This window comes from Cyclopterus lumpus, chromosome 7 (genome assembly GCF_009769545.1).
Source record: "Cyclopterus lumpus isolate fCycLum1 chromosome 7, fCycLum1.pri, whole genome shotgun sequence".
In the NCBI taxonomy this organism is placed as follows: Eukaryota; Metazoa; Chordata; class Actinopteri; order Perciformes; family Cyclopteridae; genus Cyclopterus; species Cyclopterus lumpus.
In genome coordinates this window covers 7395666-7420462 of record NC_046972.1, presented here as the reverse complement: position 1 = coordinate 7420462, position 24797 = coordinate 7395666, and the positions used below count along the sequence as shown (strand labels likewise).

The 24797-nt window shown below is 44.7% G+C and overlaps 4 protein-coding genes across 7 annotated transcripts in view; 2 read left to right on the top strand and 2 right to left on the bottom strand.

Annotated features, from left to right (window-relative positions):
- The window catches only part of cep104 (centrosomal protein 104), a 28749-nt gene extending 19247 nt beyond the window's left edge, over window positions 1–9502 (top strand). For 2 of the 3 annotated variants that reach the window (XM_034537019.1, XM_034537017.1), the window contains 8 exons: window positions 426–521; window positions 820–901; window positions 1587–1659; window positions 1790–1898; window positions 1988–2126; window positions 4071–4138; window positions 6791–6878; window positions 7842–9502. In XM_034537019.1, coding sequence (XP_034392910.1) covers window positions 426–521; window positions 820–901; window positions 1587–1659; window positions 1790–1898; window positions 1988–2126; window positions 4071–4138; window positions 6791–6878; window positions 7842–7972 — 786 coding nt within the window. In that variant the 3' untranslated portion in view covers window positions 7973–9502. Of the gene's footprint in view, window positions 1–425; window positions 522–819; window positions 902–1586; window positions 1660–1789; window positions 1899–1987; window positions 2127–4070; window positions 4139–6790; window positions 6879–7824 lie in introns of all 3 variants that reach the window. The other variant, XM_034537018.1, reaches the window with a different exon arrangement.
- Window positions 9503–10284: 782 nt separating this feature from the next.
- Window positions 10285–11691, bottom strand: b3gnt7l (UDP-GlcNAc:betaGal beta-1,3-N-acetylglucosaminyltransferase 7, like). Its single transcript, XM_034537610.1, has one exon. It carries the CDS (start codon window positions 11606–11608, stop codon window positions 10397–10399), a length of 1212 nt encoding a protein of 403 aa, XP_034393501.1. The 5' UTR covers window positions 11609–11691; the 3' UTR covers window positions 10285–10396.
- Window positions 11692–16844: 5153 nt separating this feature from the next.
- c7h1orf174 (chromosome 7 C1orf174 homolog) lies at window positions 16845–20928 on the top strand. Of its 2 annotated transcripts, XM_034537200.1 has the most exons (4): window positions 16845–17070; window positions 18286–18342; window positions 18620–19000; window positions 19612–20928. In XM_034537200.1, exons 2-4 carry the CDS (start codon window positions 18286–18288, stop codon window positions 19750–19752), a joined length of 579 nt encoding a protein of 192 aa, XP_034393091.1. In that variant the 5' UTR covers window positions 16845–17070; the 3' UTR covers window positions 19753–20928. The 2 variants fall into 2 exon arrangements, with proteins under 2 accessions (XP_034393091.1, XP_034393092.1); XM_034537201.1 differs by lacking the exon at window positions 18286–18342.
- Window positions 20484–23947, bottom strand: dffb (DNA fragmentation factor, beta polypeptide (caspase-activated DNase)). The gene is made up of 7 exons (XM_034537199.1): window positions 23757–23947; window positions 22797–22923; window positions 22462–22647; window positions 22079–22158; window positions 21823–21996; window positions 21630–21730; window positions 20484–21351 (listed from the first exon to the last, which is right to left on the bottom strand). The coding sequence occupies exons 1-7, from the start codon at window positions 23877–23879 to the stop codon at window positions 21114–21116; spliced, it is 1029 nt and encodes a 342-aa protein (XP_034393090.1). The 5' UTR covers window positions 23880–23947; the 3' UTR covers window positions 20484–21113.
- Between the last annotated feature and the right edge of the window lie 850 nt (window positions 23948–24797).

The following is a 24797-nucleotide window of genomic DNA, read 5'->3' as shown; positions in this document are numbered from 1 at the left end:
GTGGTATGATGTAGACACAATGTTTGCACCTCTTCCAAAATCCTTCATGTCATCACCAACTGGATTAAGAGTATGCACTAGCAACAAACCAGACTTTTCCATCCTCACAGAATGTGATCGAGGATCGCTGTGAACCACAAACAAGGCAGCTTGTGTTACGTCAAAGCTTGTGACTCACACAGTGACCACGTTCAATTTTCTCTGGCATTATTAGTGTCCTAGCCTTCCCATTACGTCATGGCTCCAAGAGTCTGGACAGCTTTAAGCCGTTTAGTTTAAAAGATGACAATAATGACATGTACGCTGGCGTGGTGAGAAAAAAGGGGAAACAAAGATCTGTGATCCTGAAATGATATGAACAGGAGAAAGAGAGCAACGGGGGAAAATGCCACTGAAGAACTGACCGTGAGTCACTTTTCTCCCAGATCTTGAATAAGGGAGGTGGTCAGCAGGATGGGCAGAAAGAGAAGGAGGAGATCCACTCCCTTCAGGAGCAGCTGGCCGCCTTGAAAGAGATCACAGTAGGTGGAGTTGTCATTAAACTTCCATTACATCACTTCTTGTAATGGCTACTAATTAAAAATGTTTTGACCTGGTAGATTTTGTCTCTCTGGGTGGTCAGAAACTCAGTTATTCACATGAACTGATCGCAACACGCGAACATTTATATCTCCTAAAGAGTCTACTGAAGAGGAGGTCCGGTATTGTTCCACAAGCTTGTGTCTGTCGTCACGGTGGAGCTTTCCTTCTCGTACAGGAGCCCTCTTTGGAACTCTGCTCTCTGACACTATTCATCTTTCTCCATGTCCGCTTGTGAAGGAGAGAGGGAACGAAAGCCCCAAAGGACAAACGCCCAAGAAAGAAGCCCCCAAACCTGAGTCCCAAAAAACTGGCAAAACAAGTAAGGACACTTAAATGTACTGTACTCCAACAGCTCTGATCTGGATTGCTTTAAAGCACAAAGGGATATTGCTTTATGGCACAAAATGGCAACGTGGTGCTGATGTAGTCTTTTGAGTCATGTGAGCAGCTCTCGTGCCTTCCAATGGGACCTGTTCTCTGCGAGTGCACTACTTTGAAGGCATCATGACGTGGGACATAAATGAGATGGTAGTTAGACACTTTAGTCCCCACTTTTGTTTCAGCATGACATTGAGATGCAAAAAAAACTAAAAGAAAGAATCAATGACCATTTCCAAAGGGGATAAGGAGCCTTACACGTCTACTTTTGTTGTTAGTTGCCCAGCAACAGTGCTCTGGAGAGTTTAACCACTTGAATCCCCAAGTACGGTGCTTGTCTCAGCGCGTCAATAACAGAAACAAAAGCTCCATTTGAAGACAATGTAACAATAAAGCATTACACCGACGCTGCCAGTCAATTCTACCACTAACGTACAGAAATAGAGTGCAGGTACAACACAACGGTAACTAAGGAACTGCAAACATAGCGATAAAATATAAGAAGGTTTTGCTGCTCAGGTTTTACATTTAATTGGACTGAAATATTTCTGATATTTCATCGAGTTTGGTGTTGGTGATGTTGATAGTGCAGTCATGACCAGTAACACGGCTGTCTTCATTTCCAGCTGTCGCAAAAGTGGCGCCGAACAAGGTAACGGACATTCGTGACGTCCAACAATCTGTCAACTATCTGGACAAGTAAGAGACTCAACGGAGACCTTTTAACAAATATTTTACTGGAATAATAGAAAGAATGTATACAGCATATTAGCCTAGTCCTGAGAGCACATGTTTCAATGTTTTCTTGTTCTTTCTCCCACTATTTCAGCCTGTGTATATTCTGCGGTAAAAAGGACGAGTCGTTCACCGAGGACGGACTGGACCTCCACTACTGGAAACACTGTCCGATGCTGAGACGCTGCGACCAGTGTAGACAGGTAGACGGTTCTTCATGCCTGTAGTCCACCTGCAGACCCGGTAAAGAAAGCTCGGGGACTTTGCAAACAGCTCTGCGTTGTGTTCACAGGTAGTCGAGATAGCCAGCCTCACGGAGCACCTGCTCGGCGAATGTGAAAGCAGGTCCAAGTTCAGCCAGTGCCCACGCTGCTCCGAGGCCGTGGCCATCGAAGAGCTGACCCGCCACGTTCAAGGCCCCGCCTGCATCCGTGAGTTCTCGGTCTCACTCTTTCATGCCATTATGTCATGGAAGTCATGCAGTTCGTTTAATTAGGGTGTATTTTTATTTAAAATGTTTATTTGTCTATTGTATGGTGACAGTTTAGACACAGATGGGTCAAATCAAAAGGCAATAAGAGTGTGACATGCAAAAAAAGGTCTCAAGCCAGAATTATGGACATTAGACATTGTAAAAGACTATCGGGACACATAGAATGGGTCGTTTTCTATGTGAAAAGAAATTGGATTGGAAAAACTGTATTTGTCAATGACCAATTACATAACCAAAACTATTAAATACAACCAAGAAACACCAAATTACTAAATTCCACAAATAATGCTATCCTGTTGCACCTTGTGGCGCAAAGGGAGGGAGTCGCTTACATAATTAGTTGCAACTGTGTTGTTTATTAACAGCAATATTTTAAGTTGGCTTTCATCAATCCACAGGTCATGGTTTGTGTCAGTGAGCCGTCACCACATTCGAACCTGCCAAATGAGTAACTCAGAGGAGGAGATCCGCTGCTTTAGAAATGCTCTTCCTCTTTCTGCCGATTTAATCTGTTTTCCCTAATAGTTGCTTTCAGAACCTGCCAACCTCGAGTTTGGTAACATTTACACAAGCCTGCATTTGAGACTCAATGCTGTGACATGAACAGAGACAGCATTCACAACGTTACTGTGACTTCCGTTGTCTTGGCGCTGTACACAGCAAGTACGATACGGTTAAAGCGACGACTTTGACGGTGTGCACGTCCTTACGCATAGCCCCAACTTTAAGGGACGACATTTAGATAGCGGGGTAAACATCATCGGAAATAAAGGGCATCATATTGAAATATGAGGCTCGAAAATGATCGGAAACTTGGTGTCTTCCCTGGTGATGCTCTGTGAAGCCTGTGCTGCAGCCAGCTGCACATCTTGCTTGTTTTTGGGAGGGGGGGGGGACCACATGCTCGGTTCGACTGAGGCCGGGTCATTGGCTAGGCCATTTCAAAAAAGATTCCACTGTTTGGCCTGAAATCTATTTGATAACGTTGTCTGCGTGTTAAACCGTTAGGATCCATGCTGTTTTGTCCTTAAATCGAGTGCCAGAAATCCCACACTTGAGCGAAGAAGCCTAGTGAAGTAACTACTCGTTAGGTTTCACGCTCGTACTGCCCCGACCGCAAGAGCCTGTCAAATCTGGCAGCACCTTCCCTTTGGTTCCGATTGCAGTCTACCAACACAACAGATGCTGCATATCTGAGACATAGAGTCTCCGACTTCAAGTTGAAGCTCCTTTTGTTTTTGCGGAGACACATACGCAATTGTACACACACAGAATTCATTAATTTCCTCAACTAGATCAACCATAACATTTTCGTTCCAAAATGACACAGAAACATTGATTCACAAAGCTCAGTAAAGCTGTTTTTTTTCTTCCTGGTTTTTACCCCCGACAGTCGGCCTGCAACACATCTGTGGCCACAGTTGAAGCTCTTTTAAAACATGAACAATATTCTCAATTGTTTAAGAAATCCGAAGTCAGTACATTTCCATTGGTCTCAAACAACCCTGTTGCCAGTATTTACTATCTGAAAGCTGAGGTCAGCTTTTCTGCTTTTCTGGTTGTTGTTTTGTTCCAGTTTGAAGTTTACTGTAACTGTGCCATTCAAACTGAAGACTTGCACCACGTCTCCATTACCAGCCATATGTCTCCATAGATAATTGATGCCAGTGAGCCTTTTGTATTACTATAACCTTCAAGACTTCAAGGTAGCAGAAATTAGAATTTTGAATTACCATAGATTGCATTCATGTTCCTATTCCTTGACGGTGTATTGTGAGTAAAACTGTTCTCCTCCTTCAGTGATGTTATTTTCATTTTCTCTGGCATGTGGGACGTTTTTCTGTATATTAGGTAGCTTAAAGGTGTTGTGTTTCTATTTCAGCCCCCATCTCGGGTAAAGGCTCCAACCACTGTCCTTTGTGTCACAACAACTTCATGCCTGGAGAGAAGGTGAGATTCTGCTTTTCTCTTTCCCTTTTTTTCCTTCTTTTTTTATTTTATTGAACCAGATTCGTCCCATTGAGATCAAAGATCTCTCTCAGGTGGTTTTCCCTTTGCTTCGTTTCTCCCTTTGCTTTGTTTCGCTTTTGCTTCGTTTCGCTTTTGCGTCGTTTCGCTTCGTTTCGCTTTGCTTTGTTTCTCCCTTTGCTTCGAATTTGACCAAGAATTGTTTTGTAAATAAAGAATATACCAGTGACTGAGGCGGCGTGTCCTTAAAGCAGGCCAATTCACTTTTAAGTATAAAATACAGTGGTGAATAAAAGATCCACAGTTTGTAATGAGTCTCAGAGCCCCTTAATACGCGCTACACAGCATGTATAATATAAGAATACATCATCATAATCAATAACAGGGAAAACTAGACTCCCCCAATTTGTCGTTTCACACCAAAACAAAAAAAAATTGTTTATTAATTAGTTAATTATGAATTTATATAGTATAACATCTGGCGTAAGCAAAAACAAGGTGTGAAGTGTGTCCCTCCAGTGAACTCTACCAAAAGTGAGTAGAGAATTTTATACAACATTATTGATTCCTTACAAAATAAAAACAACAACAACCTCGGCCTCTTGTACTGGGCTGTCTCCCAGGTTCTAATAGCTCTTGGTTAGATTTTCACAGAACTTGGGCCCGAACTTCACTTTTCTATCTTCCATCTTTTATATCAACACAGGAACTCCAAAGGCGTCTAATATGAGGCTTGAGGAGCAAACAGGTGTCGAGGTAAAACACTGCTATTGTTGGCCTTTTAAAGGCTCCAAAGCGGGCGGGGCCTTTGTTCATAATGGCCCGTTTCATTTGTCTCAGGATGAAATAGATACAATCACATTCTTCACATTCCTATTAGTTTGAGGAGGAAGTAAAAACAGAAATGTCCTGGTTTAATTGTTGTATTTTTAATAGGCTCAATCTTTTCTTTGTGGTCTGGAGGGTTTAAGATAAAGTCGTTATTTTGATACTAATTATAAACACTGGACAAAAGATGACTATTGTGCTGTTGTAAAATTGGACAAGTTCAGGTTTCCTTTGATTCCCGCAGTGCTGACAGTTTTCCTCCCGTGGCGGCTCCCCGCTGCAAAGTTTGATCAATAACAGGAAAGGAATGCAGTCAAAGATTTACTGGAAATCTGATTTCAATATAAATGTATCAATAGGGGAAACGTAATCAAAGCGGTTAACGATAGCAGCATACAATGAGTACCTTCAGTAACCTCGATGGTGAATATGACCTAATATAACCACAGGGGGAATAGTTTGCTCTTATCTCTCACATGGAAGCAGCGCTCATATTTCAGCGCTCCTGGAGCTTCTCGCCCATCACTTCGTCCTTTGTGTCCGTCCGCAGGCTTTTGGCGAAAGAAGTTTAAAATGGATACACGCCGTACAAGATTCTGCGCCCCACTAAAAGATGAAACAACAGTGTAGCCTTTCATTTGTCTTCCGTTACGTTTCTGTCAGCGTGGCGTCTAATGAATCGTGCAACTCGTCTTTCAAGGACCCACGAGAGCTCCAGGAATCAGTCCGACCGTCACCCGGCCTGTCCCAGTTTGCAAAGAATCCAAACTCGTGGTTAAAAACCCTCAGACTTGAATGTGAATGTTGGAGGGGGGGGGTCTCTTTGGAGGTCGCGGGGCGCTGGAGCCGATCCCAGCTGACACTGGGCGAAGGCAATCCATCGCAGGGCACATATATAGACCATTCACACTCGGGCAATTTAGAGTCCAATTAACTTGAGCTGCTTGTCTTTGGACTGTGAGAGGAAGCCAGAGAACCCGGAGGGAACCCACGCTGACACGGGGAGAACATGCAAACTCCACACAGGAGCACTACCCAGACCGGGATCCGAACCCCTCTTGCTGTGAGGCGACAATGCTAGCCAATACACCACCGTGCAGCCCGAGATTGTTCCCATCAGTGTGATTTATAATCACGACCAATCACTGATTGGAGGATAGACAGCTCACTCAAATGATGCTACTTCTGTGGTGACCACGGAGAGGCAGAAGGTTCTCAAATGACGCACTTCCGACTCTGGGAACATTGTGATCGCTCTGTGTCTGCGGCTCCGTGAGTGATAGTCATTACACCTGTGTCGTTGCTGCTGTGACGGATGTTTGCTGTGGAACGTGCCTGTCCGCCTTTGTTTCTGTGCTCTGTGAGTGTCTTTGTCAACATGTTGGCTTGTACTGAGGAAAAGAAGAAAAAACAACACATAAAACATAAATGATACAACATATTTACAGTTTCCAGGAGTTTTACCATTCAAACCATTTGTATTCTCTCAACTTGCTGTCCAAGTAGGATAAGAGATATTGGGATTAAGCCCAAATGTACAGTGACGCTCAGCTGTACCTCATTTGTGTTCTCATTCAAAATCGCCCAACTTTCACACACCTCTTAAAAATGAAAAACATAACTCGCAGAAAGTCACATTCCCGCTGCACAGAGCTGTGAGCGTCGACTCAATGAAAGACTGCAGTGTTAGTGGGAGGGGGGGGGGGGGCAGCCTGACTGGGCCTACAGTCACCCGTGGCAGTCCCGATCGAGAACGTATATCTGGGAGAGGAACGTACTCACTGAGCTACTTTGTCTCCGTTCCAGGCCTGGAAGGCTCACCTCATGGGCAGGGAGGGCTGTAAACAAAACTCACGCAGGACTGCGGTGTCCCAGAGAACCCAGCCGGCACAAGGTAAAGCATTCATGTACCCTCCGCCTCCCTAGCGCTCAGTGTGAAGGCCATACAAAGTGCCCATGCTTGTTGGTAAAACATTCATGTTGTAACCTTTCCCACTATGGTTTCCTGCCCCAGAGCACAGAATAAGGCACATGTATATATTAAAAAAAATAAAAATAAGGTGTTGAGATTAAATCTGGAGCCTAGTGTAGTGGGTGTAGTGTATCCATTTTGAGGGTTATTTCACAATCAAGGGAGTATAAAGTATGTTCTTCATGACTCTAACATTTCTTTCTACAGTAAGAAGGTTTGTATTTGCCAAAATGTCCGTTATTTTGTTGAAGGACATCTCAAATTACTTTAATGACCATCTTGATGCCAGAGTGAGAGACCAGCGCTGAAAAAATACAAAAATAATAAGAAAAAAAAATTAAATATATATAAGGTTATTTCAGTTTTCATTATACCACACCCCCACATTTGATGCTATTTATGGGTACCATTTTTTCAGCAACAACTATTCAGTTTATTTGCATTCCATGATTGGGTTCACTGGTGAAATTGCGTGCCCGTGCACCTCCACAGGAAATGATGTGCACGAACTGGAAAAAAACCAACTTATTAATTTTGTATGCTGTTAGTGATTGTTAATTCCTCTGTACATAACGATCTGTGGGCTGTTCAGTCATTTTGACACTTTTCTTATTCCCTTCGTGAACCCAATTAGTAGCTTACGGTACATTGAAAGTGAGCCGCGTAGACTCAGTGTGTGATCAAAGAGACGCCGCCATGACCTGCTGATGGCCTGTTTATATTCACACCACAGGTGATGCATGCTGCTTTGTTTGGTGGTAAATAGTACAGGAGTGTGTGTGTGTGTGTGTGTGTGTGTGTGTGTGTGTGTGGGGGGGGGGTTAAAGTTAAAGTTCACAAATGTTTACTGTCAGGATGACCTGTGGAGGTTGTGTGTGTGTCCAGGCAGGGCTGTCGGTGGAGCCAAGCTGAAGCAGGCCTGGTCGGTCGGGGCCAGAGCCAGAGCCATGGGCAGAGGCAGCCGCATCCCGGCGCTGGCGCCCCGGGCCAGAGGACAAACTCCGGGGAAGAACTGAAACTGGGTCGCGGCGCCAAGAAGGAGACGCACAACCGCAACGCACCGATCACAAACGTGCATCCGTCGTGACGACCTACACCCGCATTCCCCGGTCCCATGTTCCCCCGTGTCAGCACTTTTAGACAAGACATCTGATCGGTTTCTCGTCATTTTTAAGAGTGAATTTTTAGTGAATACCCCTCCTCGTCTTATGAGCACAAACATTACAGCGTGACGCGGTACTTTTGCCATTTTAACTCTTCCGTTTTCGTGTCCGGTTGTGGTCAGTGACGGAACATCTGCACAGAGAAGCCACAGCTGGATGTTAGATCTCTTTCCTCTTGTCTGTACTGAAGCCCGTAAACACATGCACACCGTGAGCCGTTTGCTGATATCCCCTTACAGGAAGTTTCTGTTTTTGAGGCTCTTCTATCTCAAATTGCTCATTGCCATTTGGAGCCACCAGGGTAGGGAATGGTACAGCTTTAAGCAGTCGACCATTCATTTGGTATAATACTTCCATTAGAGGCGCAGTGTGTAGGATTTAGGGGGATCTATTAGCAGCAACCAATTTCCACAAGCTATCTGATGCATCTGTACATGTTATTGTAACATTTAAAACATTTACTTCAGCGTTGTGATTTAATATAAGATTTAGATCCCAGACTCTTCAGTAAAAGCCAGGATACAACCAGTAATAGCATTAAATATGTAATCGGTCACTCCATCTCACCGGACAGGGAGAGCAGCTGAGACTCCGAAACGCTCCTCTTTGTAGAAGCAGCAGCGAGAGGACGAACGAGGGTTTTGGTTACAAGAAGGAAACGTTCCTCCCATGGCGACTCTCCAGCATCCTAAAGCTTTGTGACATTATTGAGTGCACTTTTACTCTCGGCGTCACACATCCGTTTACATTTCTCTTTTCTTTTCTGCTCGTGAAAATAACTTTTATCGAAGGAGTGAAGTAGCACTTTGCCAAATGGATGATCTTTATTTATGTTCCTGCTTATTGCCTACTGGCAATCTTGACTAGATAGCAGTGTTATATACCCCCTCTAGTCCAGGGAGGGAGACCAAGTAGATGTTCTAACGTAACACAATGAACATTGTATACAGTACACTTTCTGTAGCACCTGTTTTCTGCTGAATTTGAAGTCTCTTTAAACTGATTTTGACAATTCTGACAATTTGCTATATTTATATTTAATGCTATGTTTGTACAACTTCTATTGTACTGCACAGTGGTATGACGATGTTGATTGTGATGTATCTGTGATTCATCCACAGCCAAAAATAAGTTTTTTTTAAAACATTATTTTGCAACTATTAGTCGGGTACAACTGCAATGTAGTATAAGAGTGTATATTTGGTTTCAACTATCCAACCCATCACATGGGCTTTAATATGCTGAGTGGACAGTGGATGTTTTCCACTATTTTTGAAGTGCATACTTATCAGTATTTTCTGAATAATTATGGCATCAACTGGCTATTTTTGTCTTGCGCAAAAAGTATCTGTATTTGTTTAAATAAAGCTACATAAAGCCGGACGTTGCAGACGTGGTTTCTGATACTTCGATACAGCTCACTCGTCTATATGAATCCAACATGATGCCGCAACATTAATTCTGCATTCACAAAGTTGACAGAGAGCTCCACTTTTATTTACATGATCGTACATACATCTGCAGTATTACAGCCCTTTAGCATCTTTGGTTGTTTCTTTTGGCCTGCCCCTGCAAAATCACACGCATGAATTGACACTTGCAATATATTAACTTAAAACAATCAAATCATTTAATTTTGTACAATTTCAGCACCCTACATGAAAAAATAAAATAATATTATCACTCAACTATGAATGCAATTGTTCATTCCATGATGTGTGATGTGAGTCCAGACAGTCACTGCTTCAGAGGAACACCTGGATGTAAGAGTCCAGTCCTATTCATGCCCGCACAAACACCAAAACCTTTTACAACCTCATCAACATCAACATCTGGAACGAAGACTGAGATGAAAAGTACAAACCTGAAATGGCACCGAGAATCAGAAATGGGATGCGTGCGCACACTGGAGTTGCGTGGTAGTGGTTTCACATCATGTAACACATATTTTAAGTAGTGGAGGTGAAAACCCAACCTGTTCAGAGGAGTGTGCAGCCTTATGAATTTGACACAGAGAAGTAAAAGAAAAAAAATTATATATATATATATATATATATATATACACATACAGTTATACATACATACGTAAATATATATATATATATATAATTGTTGTGGCTTCCCTTAGATACAGGACTCGGTAGATTTAGTACAGATGCGTAAAGACCATCATGTATGATCACAAGTCTGCTGTGCATTGTGCATCAGCGTTGGTGAGCGACTTCAGGTCTTAAGGTTCAGTGTACGCGACCCACTTGTGGCTCTCTGCGTGGACAGTCACATGGACGTCCTCTGGGCGCAGACCAGTGCGTCGCTGTGCACCACGCTCCACATGCCGAGCAGCTCCTGCGCGCTCAGTTTGTGCACCACGATGAGGTTCCTGTAGAAGCACGGCTCGCTGTTCATGGGGCTCACCTTGCGCCTGGTGATGCCGAAGGTCCTGAAGCCCGGGTGTATCTCCGGGGCCAGGCGAAGCTTCTGCAAGCACATGCCCAAAAACACATCGTCGATGGGGTACAACTCCAGGTCCTCCGAGACCACGAAGAGCCTCCGGGCCAGCTGGGAGGACATCAGAAACCCCCCGCCTCCGGCGTATGGGGGATACGGCTTATCGTACAGCTCTTTGGGGATGTAGTACTTGCTTTGCCGGTTTCGGATCGGGATCGCCTTGGAGATGGTGTCCCCCACGAACAAGTCGGCGTCCTTGCGCTCCTCCACCTTGAAGCCGATGAGCTGCAGCAGGTTGTGCGTGTTCACAAACACGTCGTCGTCTCCCTTGAATATGAACTGCACGCCGGAGCAGTAGATGTCGAACCACTTGAGGAAGTTGACCTCCTTCAGGGTCAGGTTGAAGAAGGTGTCCATGAAGTCCCACTGGAGGATGTCCCCGTAGACCATGTCCTCGTACTCGATCAGTTTCTGGAGGTTCTTGGTGTCTTTGCCGGTGGTCGGGCTCCCCAACAGAAACAACGTTTTGATTCTCTTCCCATCCACCGCGTGCTCTCTGCCCCAGGTTTTACGCACCGCCTCCCGCCGGTCGTGCTGCTCGATAACGGACTTGACCACCATGAGGAGGTGCACCCCTCCGTCCGCGCATTTCTCCGGGTGGTTAATGAGCATGGGGAAGTACCGGCAGTGTCTGTGCAGGACGAACTGGTGGAACCTCGGGTCCAAGCGCCGGAACCAGTCCTTGGTCCTCACCGACGCGTCCTCGCTGCAGTTGAGCACCTGCGCGTCCCAGGAAGCCGGAGTCCCGTTGGAGACCCGCTGCGGAGGTTCGGAACTCCCCAAACTGTTTTTCACGACTCCCTTCTTGAGGGGTAAACACTTGGAGCCGCACCAGCTGGTGTCCCTCGCATGCTTAGCTCCCACCCCGTCCTTCTCTGCCAGTTTCAGCTTGTGGATCATGAGAAACGAGGCGAAGACAAGAGACAGGCTCAGCAGGGGCTTCAGCAGACCGACCCGCTTCCTCCGGGGAAAGTGATCCATGGCTCTCAGCGCGGCGCCCAGAGACCCTCAGATGATGGACCTTCTGCCTTCATAGTGTGTCAAAACGTTTCGTCCGAGTGGAGTCCATCACCGCCGGCCCTGCTCATTTGGACACCAGAGGTCGTGTCCTCGGGCACGCGAGCGCGCTGCTTTTGCCCATGACGGCGCTCAGTGGAGTCACGCATCGCCTCTCAGTGCGGGGAAGGGATGCGGGAAACACGACGCGTCCTCGGGCTTCTTCTCTGCCTTCTGTCTCGGAATGACTGGAGACCTGCTGCAAGTCAGACCCCCCCCCCTTCCCTTCTCCTCTCCCAAAGTATCTCCTCCCCCAAATGACCGGCACTGATCTGGGACCAGCAGGTTTCCCGTTTCTCATACACAACAGGTGTCCACCGCGTCAGAACCGCGACCATCAAACTATAACTTTGCTATCGATCTGGCCACTGCTTTCGAATAATATTAGGCTACAATACATGATGAGACATTGTAATGATCAAAACAATACACCATGCGTTACTTAGTAATACATGGAAACAATTAGGCGATACACTTAATTAGATATAATCTATTCATTTAATTAACTTGAGAGTAGTAGCCTATAGAAGGTATAGCCTATAGACAATAACATGCAAATACATACAATACAATAATCACAGGACTGCGAAACAGCATATTAAATATGTATTAGTGCAATCAAAACAACTTGTTTTCAGGTCCTGCGCAATATGAAAAACTAGGTCTATAACAGAAGTTCAATTTTAAATATGAAAGGGGGACCGGGAAAAACTAAATATGGCCACTAGAATTTGGCCTTTAAGAAATAAGAATAATCGGCCTGCGGAATATATGCTTTCATTGTTCTTCTCGTGTTTAAAGATACCAAAGAAAAACTATTTAAGGGGAAATAGATCCAAACCGGTTCCAGTGCGAATACACGACGAAACGCAGAAATGGATTCACACCAGTAACAACTATAACACCCTCTCTGAATATAAAAAGTATTCGTTCACCTCATTTTGTTATCAGGTCATGCTCCAAACTTTCTTTTTCTTCACGGTATGTGTTCAGCTTTCATCTCGGTATGATATTAGAAACGGTGCAGCATCTTGTTGTGCTGATTTCCTTGTTGAAACTAATAGAGGAACAATATGGAAAGTCTATCAAAAAAGATTCTAAAGCAATGGCATCAAAAACAAGTAATTTCTTTTGGTGTTATCATTGGCTATTTTTGATTGTCATACAGCTCATGTGGTGGACGTAACTGGCAAACATTGACACACGTGTTTGAAGGCGCTTCTTAAATATATACATAAAGAATATTGCTACTGTTCCTCGACAGCACAAGCAATTGCATATAAATACCGTCTCACTGTGAAGAGGTGGAATGATATAGACTCTAGCACCCTCTTGTGGACTATTCATGGAATAACGTTTTCTGCTCCCATTTCGTCACCTCACACGACCCAGTTAATGAAACCAGACCACCGGATCAGATTTGAACTAAAACGGCACACTTTTACAAAAACGCTTAACACAATAAATAATAATAACTGAGCCTGTCGTCATTGCATGTAGGTAAATGTGCACAGCAGAAAGAGTAACCTGGATGACCTGCACCGAGCTGAGAGGTCTTGAGTAAGAGAGCATTATATATACAATGTTCTATACATGTCAAAATAATAAATCTTACAGTAAAAAAGTGTTAATAAATATGATAAATAAGAATAAAGATTCTGCCATGGCAAATGTTTTTAGAGAGACAGCGCGTGCGATCACTGATGATTACTGGCAAGCGTGTGGCAAGTCTGTGGCAGGCGTCAGTCAGGTGTCAGGACAGCGGCAATTCTGCGGTAAGCGTGTGGCAAATCAATGGCAAGTATGTGGCAAGCGTGTGGCAAATCAATGGCAAGTATGTGGCAAGCGTTCGGCAGGTCAGTGGCAAGCGTGGCAAGTCAGTGGCAAGCGTGTGGCAAGTCAATGGCAAGTGTGGCAGGTCAGTGGCAAGAGTGTGGCAAGTCAATGGCAAGCGTGTGGCAGGTCAGTGGCAAGCGTGTGGCAAGTCAATGGCAAGCGTGTGGCAAGTTAATGGCAAGCGTGTGGCAGGTCAGTGGCAAACGTGTGGCAAGTCAATGGCAAGCGTGTGGCAAGTCAATGGCAAGCGTGTGGCAGGTCAGTGGCAAGCGTGTGGCAAGTCAATGGCAAACGTGTGGCAAGTCAATGGCAAGCGTGTGGCAAGTCAATGGCAAGCGTGTGGCAAGTTAATGGCACGCGTGTGGCAGGTCAGTGGCAAACGTGTGGCAAGTCAATGGCAAGCGTGTGGCAGGTCAGTGGCAAACGTGTGGCAAGTCAATGGCAAGCGTGTGGCAAGTCAATGGCAAGCGTGTGGCAAGTCAATGGCAAGCGTGTGGCAAGTTAATGGCAAGCGTGTGGCAGGTCAGTGGCAAACGTGTGGCAGGTCAGTGGTAGGCCTCAGTCAGATGTCAGCACAGCGGCGCTCGTTCGGCGTGTGATTTGGTGCAGAGGCTCCACCTCTGCACCAAATCACACGCGGGAAATTATAACAAGGGAAATGAACACGATTTAAACACACACACATAGCATTGTTATAACTGTCACTTTTGAGAGTAATATGTACTAATGCTGTTATAATGCTACACATCCTAATAATCCTTTAATCATTATTACTATAACTTAATCGTTCTAATTTACAATAACACAACTTATAGTAGTTGTCATTACTGTATCATATCGTTGTTTTTTCATAATTAATAAACATGTCCACCACTTTAATCATTAGCATCAATCAGTCTCTTTCCCATTGAAATGATTCTCAAGCTCTCTCACCCCACCTCCGCTGCTTGGTCCTGAGTGGATTGGACAGGAAATTGGCATCAGAGGAGCGGCGCCTACAGGATGGAGTGTGGTGGTGGAGCAGGTTGGTGATGGAGGCCTGATTATGGAGAATTTGTGACCGAGGAGAAGGATTTTGTATTGGATCTGTTGTGGGACGTGTAGTGTTTCCGTTGGGTGGTTATACACCAGATGAACGACAACTTGGTGTAGGTTCCCAGGCCTTTATTCTCCGCTCGCTTCCACACATGTATCCATTATATGCTATTGCTTACTCGCCTACGTCATGCATATCTATTTATCTCACCGTGAACATCACATTGCCCTTTTTTTTTTTTTTAAAACACATTTGATTAATGACTATACATTCTGGGCTTGCTCTTACATATCTAACAACATGTCAACTGCCCTATTTACCACACTGAACATTATGCTCTTCTAAGAGTACGACAAATCTGTAGCACCAGTATCTCTGAACATTTACATTCCACACTATGTCGGGACGCATAACTCAATATACTGAGATGCATATTGAAAGTATATTACAAACATTTTCTAAAAGCGAAATCCCCTATCTTCTAAAACTTCAGGCCACATCATTCCCTTTGAATTCACAACAGTTCCCATTAGTGTCCTAGCGTATAGTCCTGTAGGTAGGTGGGAGGACGTCTGTTGTGCCTTGAGGGGTATCTTGGTGTTGTTGTGACTGTAGAGGCATCACTGTAATCACAATCATCATCATCAGGATCTGGTGGGATGTCCAACAGTTCTGGAGAGATCTTCTTGAAGAATGAAGCATTCCTGACAATGAAGTGTCCATTTCTGGCTGCAGTGATCATGGAGCCTTTGACTTGTGTCACTGTGTACGGCTTACTGCTATACGGTGTGGTGAGCTTGTTGCGCTTGGGTTGACGATGAAGCACAGGGTCACCTGGTGTGAGAGTGTGTGGGGTAGCGTTACGATGAGAGTCTGCATGAGATTTCATTTTGGCTTTAGCCTTAATGTCCATTGATCTCCCTTCAGAGTCTGAACATTTGCTTACAGTGTGAGTGAATGAAGGAATCTTTGTGTTCAGCTTGCGCTGGAACAACAGTTCGGCAGGGGAGCTTCCTGTTGTGCTGTGAGGTGTGGATCGATACTCACGTAGAAAAATGTTCAGTTGTTGTTTCCAGGGAATTCCCTGTGTTTCGGCCACACGAATAGCTTTGCCTAGTGTGCGCATGAATCACACAGCGGTGTAATGACTGACTCTTTATTTGCCTGCCTTTCTTATTTTAGTCTCTAGCCTTATCCAACCTTATCACTGGACCTATGGTGTTCCTTCCCTTCCTAAAACCACTCGGAAAACTTGCCAGCATTCCTCTTTTCTCAAGCTTATATGAACATCTTTCTTATGTTATAATCCTTTCCATTATCTTACACATATTAGATGTTAGTGCTATTTGTAGCTGGTGGGTTTAGATGGATTTTTGCCAGGTTTTCTAATTGGAATCACGACTGCCTCCTTCCATAGGCTCGGTAACTTTCCTTCCTCCCACACTCTGTTGTAAAGGCACAGCAGCTTCAAGAGTGCTCCTTTTCCCAAATGTCTTAGCATGACGTAGCATACCAACTTAGGTATTAACAAAAGAAAAAAACGCAGCTCCTCTGTGACTGAACTAAAATCCATACTATGATCATACAACTGATTTACGGCAGCTGACCTGTCATAATAACAGTGTGTGTTCCCAGAGAATGTGGCTCCGCCCACTAAGGTTGTCAGCTTCTTGACGGGTGTCGAATGATCGCTTGCCACTGCGGTGCAAGTGCAACAGGGAGGATCGCGGCCTTGCTGTGTCTTTAGGCGATAGCCAACAGTACTTAGTTGAATTGTCTTTAATAAAGTGTTGTTATAAAGAAGAATCATAAAGAAGTGCTCATTATTCCCATTAGGAAACATGGGAAGGATGCCAGCCAGCTAACAAACAAACTACAGGCCTTTTTTTTCTTGATGTAACATGTCTGTAAATTGTTGGAACGCATGCCCAGTGAGAAGCTAATGCATTTCTTGGCTATATATGTTTTGGCCACATACTAGAAGTGGATTCAGGAGAGGAAGGACCACTAAGGGTCCAATGCTGGGTCTTGAGGATGACATAAGGAAAGCTTGAATAAATAAAGAGACTGTGGGGAAGCAGAGGTATAGAAATGTGGATCATATAGTTGAGAATAATAATAATAATTGTGATCATTGTTGGATAGAAACTGCTGACATGTGGAATAGAAAGGACATGATGGAAGAAATGAACAGAATTGGCCCAACGGGGGCAGGAGTAAAGAAGAGCACACTCATCGGACCCTGTAGGAGTCATCTACCTCCAGCAGGTGGCAGTAGTGCAACATTAAGGAAGCGAGCTGCAGTTAAAACCCAAAGAAGAAGCAGACGGTTTTTTTTCTCTCTCTTTTCTTCTTCTGGAAGACGCCATATACCATCACATGCCGTAGTTTGTAGCTACGCCGAGCCTTTTGGTTTGAAGCGTGATACCAAAGTACAGAGTTGAAACTTTAATATCGGAGTCGCCGAATAGCAGAGGTGTTACGCCGGCAAAGTGTGCCCGAGGCAGGCGTCGAGGTAAGTTAGGTTACGCAACGTCAGGTTGATTCAGACGGTGTCAGTGGTGCGTGTGGTTACAATGACAGACGAGGAGAAACTGACCTCACGAGAGAGAACCGACGTGTCCGTTTATCTCGACTTGTTCGCTCCCTTACAAGCTAATGCGGCCGCGAGCCCCCGTGCGGCCACATTCATTTAGCAGCTGACTCGAGCCGTGTGACGGTTTATTTACAAACGCGCGTGGAATTGAACAACCCAAAAGCTCAATTGTGTCACTGGTCCAATTGTATTTTCTTCACGTTTACTGTTAAGGTACTTTAAAACTGTTTTTCATGAACTTCACATCCGCCAGTGCTTCGGCTAGCTGATTTTAAAAGCGAGTAAACCCCCGGAGTTTACCGGAGGTCTCGACTCACGGGGTCACGGGTGACGACACCATTTAGGGGAGGAGGCTAACCAGCGGCAGACGCGGGGGCGTGTTCAGGGCGTTCAACGTGCGCAGGTGACTGTAGCGGGCCGTGGTGGGGCTCAGACCGTAAAGGATGCGGTGTGTCTTTGCCCGCCTGTAGCATCGTGTGAGCTGAATGAATCCGGTCCGTTTGCCAGTCAGAATGTGTAAATTTGGCTTTTGGTGACGCAAACGGATACAATCCAAGTTTTTTTTTTTTCTAGATTCATACCCAGACATAAATGTTTCGCATTTGAAACACATTCTCAGGAGTTGATGAATCTTTGATTCACCTGAAACCAGCATGTCTATCCCACGCCAACTTTTAAAGTAAAACAAGATGAACGTCTGAAGAACCCTGCCTTTTGAATAAGGGTGACTAAAACCTGGCGTAATACAGTCAATATGCCAAACTCCAACGCTGTGACAGTGATGATCCGGGGCGGCCATTTGAAATGCGCACACACACACACCGACATAACCCAGCCTTGTATACTGCTTGTATGCACCATGTAAAAATACTTCCAACATCTTGGTTCTTTTAAAGCTGGCTCACATAATATTAAAAAAGAGCCCGATTTGATGGACGCTAACCCACTCTTTAACACGGCTATGTTTTAGAAAGTTGCTTGGCTTGTGATTATCGCTGAAGCTAGGAAAGCATGTTGCATTCAGTCAAATAGTCTCCCATAAAACCAACCCCTTCCCCTTCCCCCCATGAACTGGTCACTATGATTGAGTATTGCCACAAGGGATGAAACAAACCACATTATGCTGCTTTGCAGATGCCTGGTCAACTTGACAGCTTGAAGCCCAGAAAGAGGAAGAGCAGCGCCACAAAGGTTTGTGTTAACCTGTAAAAAGGGAGAGAACGGCCTGTAGAAAAGAGCAAAGATCCTATAATTTTATAAAAAGAGGTCAAATAATGTCTGTCTTCAAACAACTTCACCATGTATGGTACATCTGAGAACTGTACTTGACACACGCACATTGGGCTCGCCATGCAGGTCTTGCGTTCTTGCGGATGTTGGCTGATGTACGTTGGTATAAGAGCGAAGGAAATTGATCCCGGTATTACCTGTAACGGCTTCCTAACCCTGACCTTTCACCCTCTCTCAGGCTCCTACGACAAGAAGGGGATGTATGAAAAGTCCCAAGAGAGAGATGCAGCCAGTAGCAGAGAGCAGCTCAGTCGCCAGCAGCTGTGGTAAAGCGGACGCTCCTCCGGAGAGGTTTTCTATCATCAGCTGCGAATGCCACCAGCTTGCGGGCAGGAGGAGGTGCTCGGCGTCGCCGCAGCTCGATGGGCGGGAGGGCAAAGAGAACGAGCTGAGGGCGAGGCTGGACGAGCTGGACAGCTGCGGAGTGAGCGGCGTCCACGACAAACGGGAGTCTGAGGACATGGATTGCGGAGAAACCAACAAAGACATCTTCCCGGACGACGACAGCAATCAGATTCTTCCCGTGGAGCAGTTCTTTGGAAACTTGGACGCTATACAGGTGAGCCATTGATTTATTTATTTACTCGCCACTGTCAGATGATGTTGCTTGAAAAGTTAAGGAGTTGATAAGACGCTAGACGTGGATAAAGCAGCACTCATCTGTTGTCAGGCAAAGGCTCTACAGTTTGATAGCTTTCATTATGCTACGTCACATGACTTTGCGTTATGAACTATGTGCTACCTGCGCTATTTTTCGGGCTAACTCTTAACAGTTGCACATTTCAGGATCAACAACATGCTCTTGTGTAAATAAACTGCAAAACATTGGCTGTAAAGGTTCATAAAGATAGACATTGTGAGTGCATATTGTGACTCACCAATAACCAGTTATGTCCTGTGGAAAGGACAAGACAATTGTATCATACAATGAATCGCTATTCAACCTGTCTTGTGTCTTTACTAGTATTAGAGGAAGTAGATTGATTTGAGCTGTAGCACTAAAGTCAAAGCGATTTCCCCAAATCAAAGACAAACTCTACCTGTCAAGAAAAGGTGCTCAATTGTTCTCAATTCTTGGCCTTTTGTTGCTGTCAGTGCCACCGCAGTATATATACATTTTAAAATTTGTATATAAATATATTTTAAGTTTGTCCCCCTTTCGATCTACAGGACTTCCCCCACAGGTCGTCGGAGACGTCTGCCCGTGTTCAAAGGGAGCACAGGAGACGACATTACTACGCACCAGAGGACAGCGACGAAGAGGAGGCGGGTCTTAGCAGAATGAAGGGCGGCGACAGAAAGGACACTTAGCGAAGAGTAGCTGCAACAATGACTGCCGTGGACTCAAAGGTCATCCCCTGTGGAAGCAATTGAAACGCTCTGCACGTACGACAGAGCAGCCAAATTAAACCACCGCCCCATTTTAAAACATAACGCTGTTGCGACCAAAGCGTGTGAGTGTGCGTGCAAGTGAGACGATGCTCGTTACTCGTCGGGGATAAAGTCGCCCGCTACGATGCGGCATGAACTGTTTGCTGGAGTCGAGTCTGCGGTCTTTCACAAGTCGCCGTATGAGTGCGTTCGCTTTGAACCTGCGTCCAGCACCCCGCCACAGGCTGAGGCGACGCCATCGGTGTTTCTGACTTTGTTTATGGCCTAAAAGCAAGTTCTCCGTGGTGAAGCTTCCAAACGCACAGAAAATGCCAAATCGCTCAATACCCGAATATATCTTCTTATTTAATTTGCTACTTTTTTTTTTAAACACAGCTACAGCACTGGGATTAATATAGCCACCAGCTGTGGGGACACGGACAATGGTGCCTGTTTTTTTAATTTATTTCTGAATTTATTCTTGGTAGCACTTTATTTTCGATAAATCGGGCTACATAACGTATGGCTTCATACTTTGAGTGCAAGTTTGAGATTAGCCTTGAGAAATGCCAAACGGTACTGGATGAAAACAATACAATACATAGATTTGTACATCTTACAAATTCCTACTTGTGTATATATGTGGTGAGGAAGGAGGGTCAGAGAGCAGGTCCCTATTGAGAGATTTTTAATATCAAATTCAGTGTTTGAGAGGAATGTCATTGTTCACCAAGTGTCTAATATTCATCCTCAACACATCTTTGCCCATTTTTTTTTTATTTTTATATATATATTTAAAAAAATCTCAATGCAGCTAATGTGTTTCCCTGATAAATTCCTGTTTGGTTCAGATTTGCAAACACGACAATTCTATACGTCAAATGTATTGGAAAGAAACAAAACATGGACTAAAATAATTAATAAAAGTCTTCAGCATGAAAGTGATAACTTAAACCCGACTTCAACTAAATGTTATCTGGTCATCTGACGGAGGTAATTGCACTAGAGCTGTTCACTCCTATGCAACTTTTCTGAGTGAATGCCACCGCGTTGTAATAGGTTCATGCGTTTTTACATCATCGTGCCAACAAAGACGAAAATAAATGTTTTTCATGATTTCTTGGTTTGTTTACGTGTACTTACGTCTGTCTAACAAAGCACCGCCCGTCTGTGTCGAGGCTCTGTAGGCTTCACTCGTTCACAAAGCAGAATATATATAAATAAAACAAATCAAGCGAGGTAAAAAAGGCGAGGTCACCTTGCTGTTCTTCCCACATGGAGGAGGCTCCAAGGAAAAATATTCACACCAAGTGCCTCTTCTTGCTTTTGACCTTGGGTTGTCCTTTGCCCGTGTTCAAAATCTCTGCGGCGTCGCACAGCAGGTGGTGCGCTCCTTTCTTGTGGCACACGATGTGGACCAGCTTCAGGTTCTCCCTGGTGAACAGCAGGCGGTAGAAGTAGAGCAGGTTGACGTCGCAGCTCTTGTGACTCTGCAGAGCTTCCAGCAGAGCGGGGATGATCGTCCTCTTCTTCTCAATCCTGGACACACGACAGAAGAAGAAGAAAAATAAATGTTTTTTTTTTTTTTTTTTAAATGTGTTCTTCAATCAGCAGGTGTCTTGTTTATTTTTTTAGCTGTTGTGTCAGATCTCTCACACGGAGGGCAGAGGTCGTATCCGTGGTGTCGGACAACTCTATACCAAATTAGTTTATTTTAATTTATATGCCAGCAATACTAAGTTTATAGCTTGGCTTGGTTGGCCCTATTTCTGACAGTGAAATGCTTTAAAAACATGTTTTAATATGCTTAGTCTGACCTGTGGTCCAGATTCCACGTGCTGAAGACGATCCTGCTCTCTCGGCTGCCGTAGGGGTTGATGGAGTGGAGGGATGGGCACACTTCCTGCTCAAACGATCCCTGATGAGGCAACAGAGAAGAAGAAGATGTCAACAACGCGTTCAAAAGCAGGTCCGGTTCGTTAAAAAATGGCTGGTTGACTCCTGTAATACCTGGCAGGTGAACCACCCAGCCCGAGTACAGAGGCGATCTCCTTCCTTCTCAGTCCTGTCGAAGTAGCATCCGTTGTGCCTTGCCGTCTTCAGCATTTCCGCCAGGCGTTTGGATGTTTTCAGAACTTCCGCCCTGACTTTCGCCTTCTCTACAGTCTTGGCGGCAGCATCCACCTGACAACGGAGCCAGATGTTTAGATGTGTACGCCAGCCGCCTTCAGCTTCATGAACGGAATGACGGAGCTTGTTTCTTCACCTCCTTCATGTAGCCTCGTATCCTGCTCTCGCAGTTGAACTTCATGTAGGCGGACTTTGTCTTGAATCGTGCGTCGATGCCTGAAATGAAACTCCCACTTAACAGCAAACGCAGAATGAAATTGGAGATCTGATGTCCGAAACCGCAAAATGTCTGAATGGAAAATGAACGCCTGATTAAACAAACGTTGTTTCTAAGAGCCTCGCTGCATTACGGCAAATGCAAAGAAAGTAAAGTGTGTCCTGGGTCTCTATTGGACTCTGTACCTTCGAACCAGCCTTCATCCTCCTCTCTGCTCTATTGGACTCTGTACCTTCATCCTCCTCTCTGCTCTATTGGACTCTGTACCTTCATCCTCCTCTCTGCTCTATTGGACTCTGTACCTTCGAACCAGCCTTCATCCTCCTCTCTGCTCTCCAGCTCAGATGTGTCCTCCAGGTTGAGCAGCAGGTCGGTCAGGATTTTACGCCTTTTATGAGACCGCTCGTCGGAGAGGAGCCCTTTTGCTGCTTCAACGAGGCCGTCGGCGTGCCGGTCTGTGCTCAGCAGCTGGCCGATGTCGCACACAACTGGAGTTGGAACCACACAGTTGATAGGGGGTCAGACATCCTGCTACTTCTAAACGTACAGTTTGTCTGGTCAAGAGGACACATGCATGTACACTTGAAGCATTTGTCTTGATTGTTTCTTTAATGTTGTCCGTGGGTGATTCTCCTACCTCCACTCCATGTCTGACCTCTGCAGAGAAGAACAAGGTCAGTGTTGTCTGGAAGAGTTTGGAAGAACTCCTCCGTAACTTGCGTCCCATCCGCATACAAACAAAGGTGCGCACCAGAAGATGGCAACTGGAAATGACAAATGTACACAAACGGTAGTAATGGTAATACTACAGGATATTTAAATCCAAGTGAAATGCGGGGACCAATTTAAGACAATCGCTGTTTTTCACCCCAAAGTGATTATTTTATTCTGTTATTTTATAGGGGGACTTTATTCTAACTGTGGCTCACAAAATTCTGAGCCATTTAAAAGTTTCACATTCAAAAGAAATGCTCACTATTTCTCACATGACTACTGCAAATACTGAGATAAGGACCCCCCAAAAAAGGGAGGCTTTTTTTTCTTTTCTTAAAGGAGTTATGATGACAACATACGAGGATCTGGATTGTATTTCATTTGTTGTCTTTGTAGTTCCTGTGGTTCTTTTTTTAGATGAAATGTTCACTTGCACCACAGAGCTATCTGTGACAGTCTGTTCAGATGACATGAATATACAGTATATATGTATCTGGTGTCTGCTCTCCTTTGAATGAAGATCAGCTGTTTTGGCTACTATCTCTGGAACACACGTGGTCTTGTGTAACATTTCATTTCAAGGGAACATGTTTTAAATGTTCTTTGCTGTTAAATAAAACAATATATATATATTTGTATATGTGTTTCACTTGGTTTTTGCACGCTGGTGGAATGTAATTAACTGTACATCTCTACGCGCTTCTGTAATGCGAAATGTCCCCCCGAGGATACATAACGCTGCATCTTCTCTTGCATGCAGATCACTTTTATTTCCCGTTTTTCTTTTCAAAACAAAAAGAAGCCATCGCTGTCGAGAAAGCGGAACAGGCGCGCGACGGGCAGCTGTTCGAAAACAAACCGGAAGTAAAACAAACGAGCTCACCTGAAGGAGCTTGCAGGCCTTTTTAAGCAACTCGTTCAAGTCTTTCGCCGCGACTCCATACTTCTTGTTTTCCCCGCAACTCCTAATCTTCACGGGCTTATTTTTCCCGAAGAGTCCAAACATGTCTTCAGTTTGCTTCCCACCGCTTCCTTCTTCGTCTTCTAGCGGCTGACTGCGCCTCAGAGGCGGCGCGTTGCTGCCCCCTAGTGTCCCTGTCCCGCTATACTTTTAGTGCTGGAGGAAGTGTTTTTGTTCTCATAATCAGAAGTGTTTATTGCCAGGTACGTTGAACATGCGAGGAAAGGTGCATATCAATAAACATAGGCATATAATAAAACAATACAAATATAATAAAAAAACAATAAACGATGCAATAATAGATAACTATGGGAAATAACACACATAACAGTACTTTAAAACGAGTATATATATTTTTAATAAAAGTGTATTTAAATAAAATAAGAAAAGATGTGCAAGGGAGTTTGAAATGGTGCTGATGTGAGAGTCAGAGTTAGTTCGTGGAGGTCCTGGTCTTTGTTAAAGGACCCGACTGCATCTGGAAAGAAACGTGAGGTCTTGGTCATGCACTGTAAAACATAATTGCTGACCTTACTTTAAAAAAAAATGGTGCGCTTAACTCATTTCTGCTTACTTTGTTGACCATACTTAAAGAAACTTGGTAAAGAACACTTTCTGGTGAGTAAAGTTATTAAACGTATCATCTCAAGTAACCTTTACTTAAAAAAAAGAGTGAGGAGGACCGCAGTCCTGCAAGAGGGAAGGGACTCGAATAGTTTGCAATATCCCTTGCCCGCTTCAGGGTCCTGGAAGCGAACAAGTTATGGAGGGGGGCCAGGCTGCAGCCATCACCCTCTCAGCAGAGCGGATGCTACGCTGCAGTCTCCATGGTCCTCGGCTGCAGCGTAACATACGCTGATGGAGGAGCAGAGGAAGGACTCAATGATGGAGGTGTAGAAGTGCACCATCATGGTCTTTGGCAGGTTGAACTTCTTCAACAAATAACATCTGAACATTATTCTC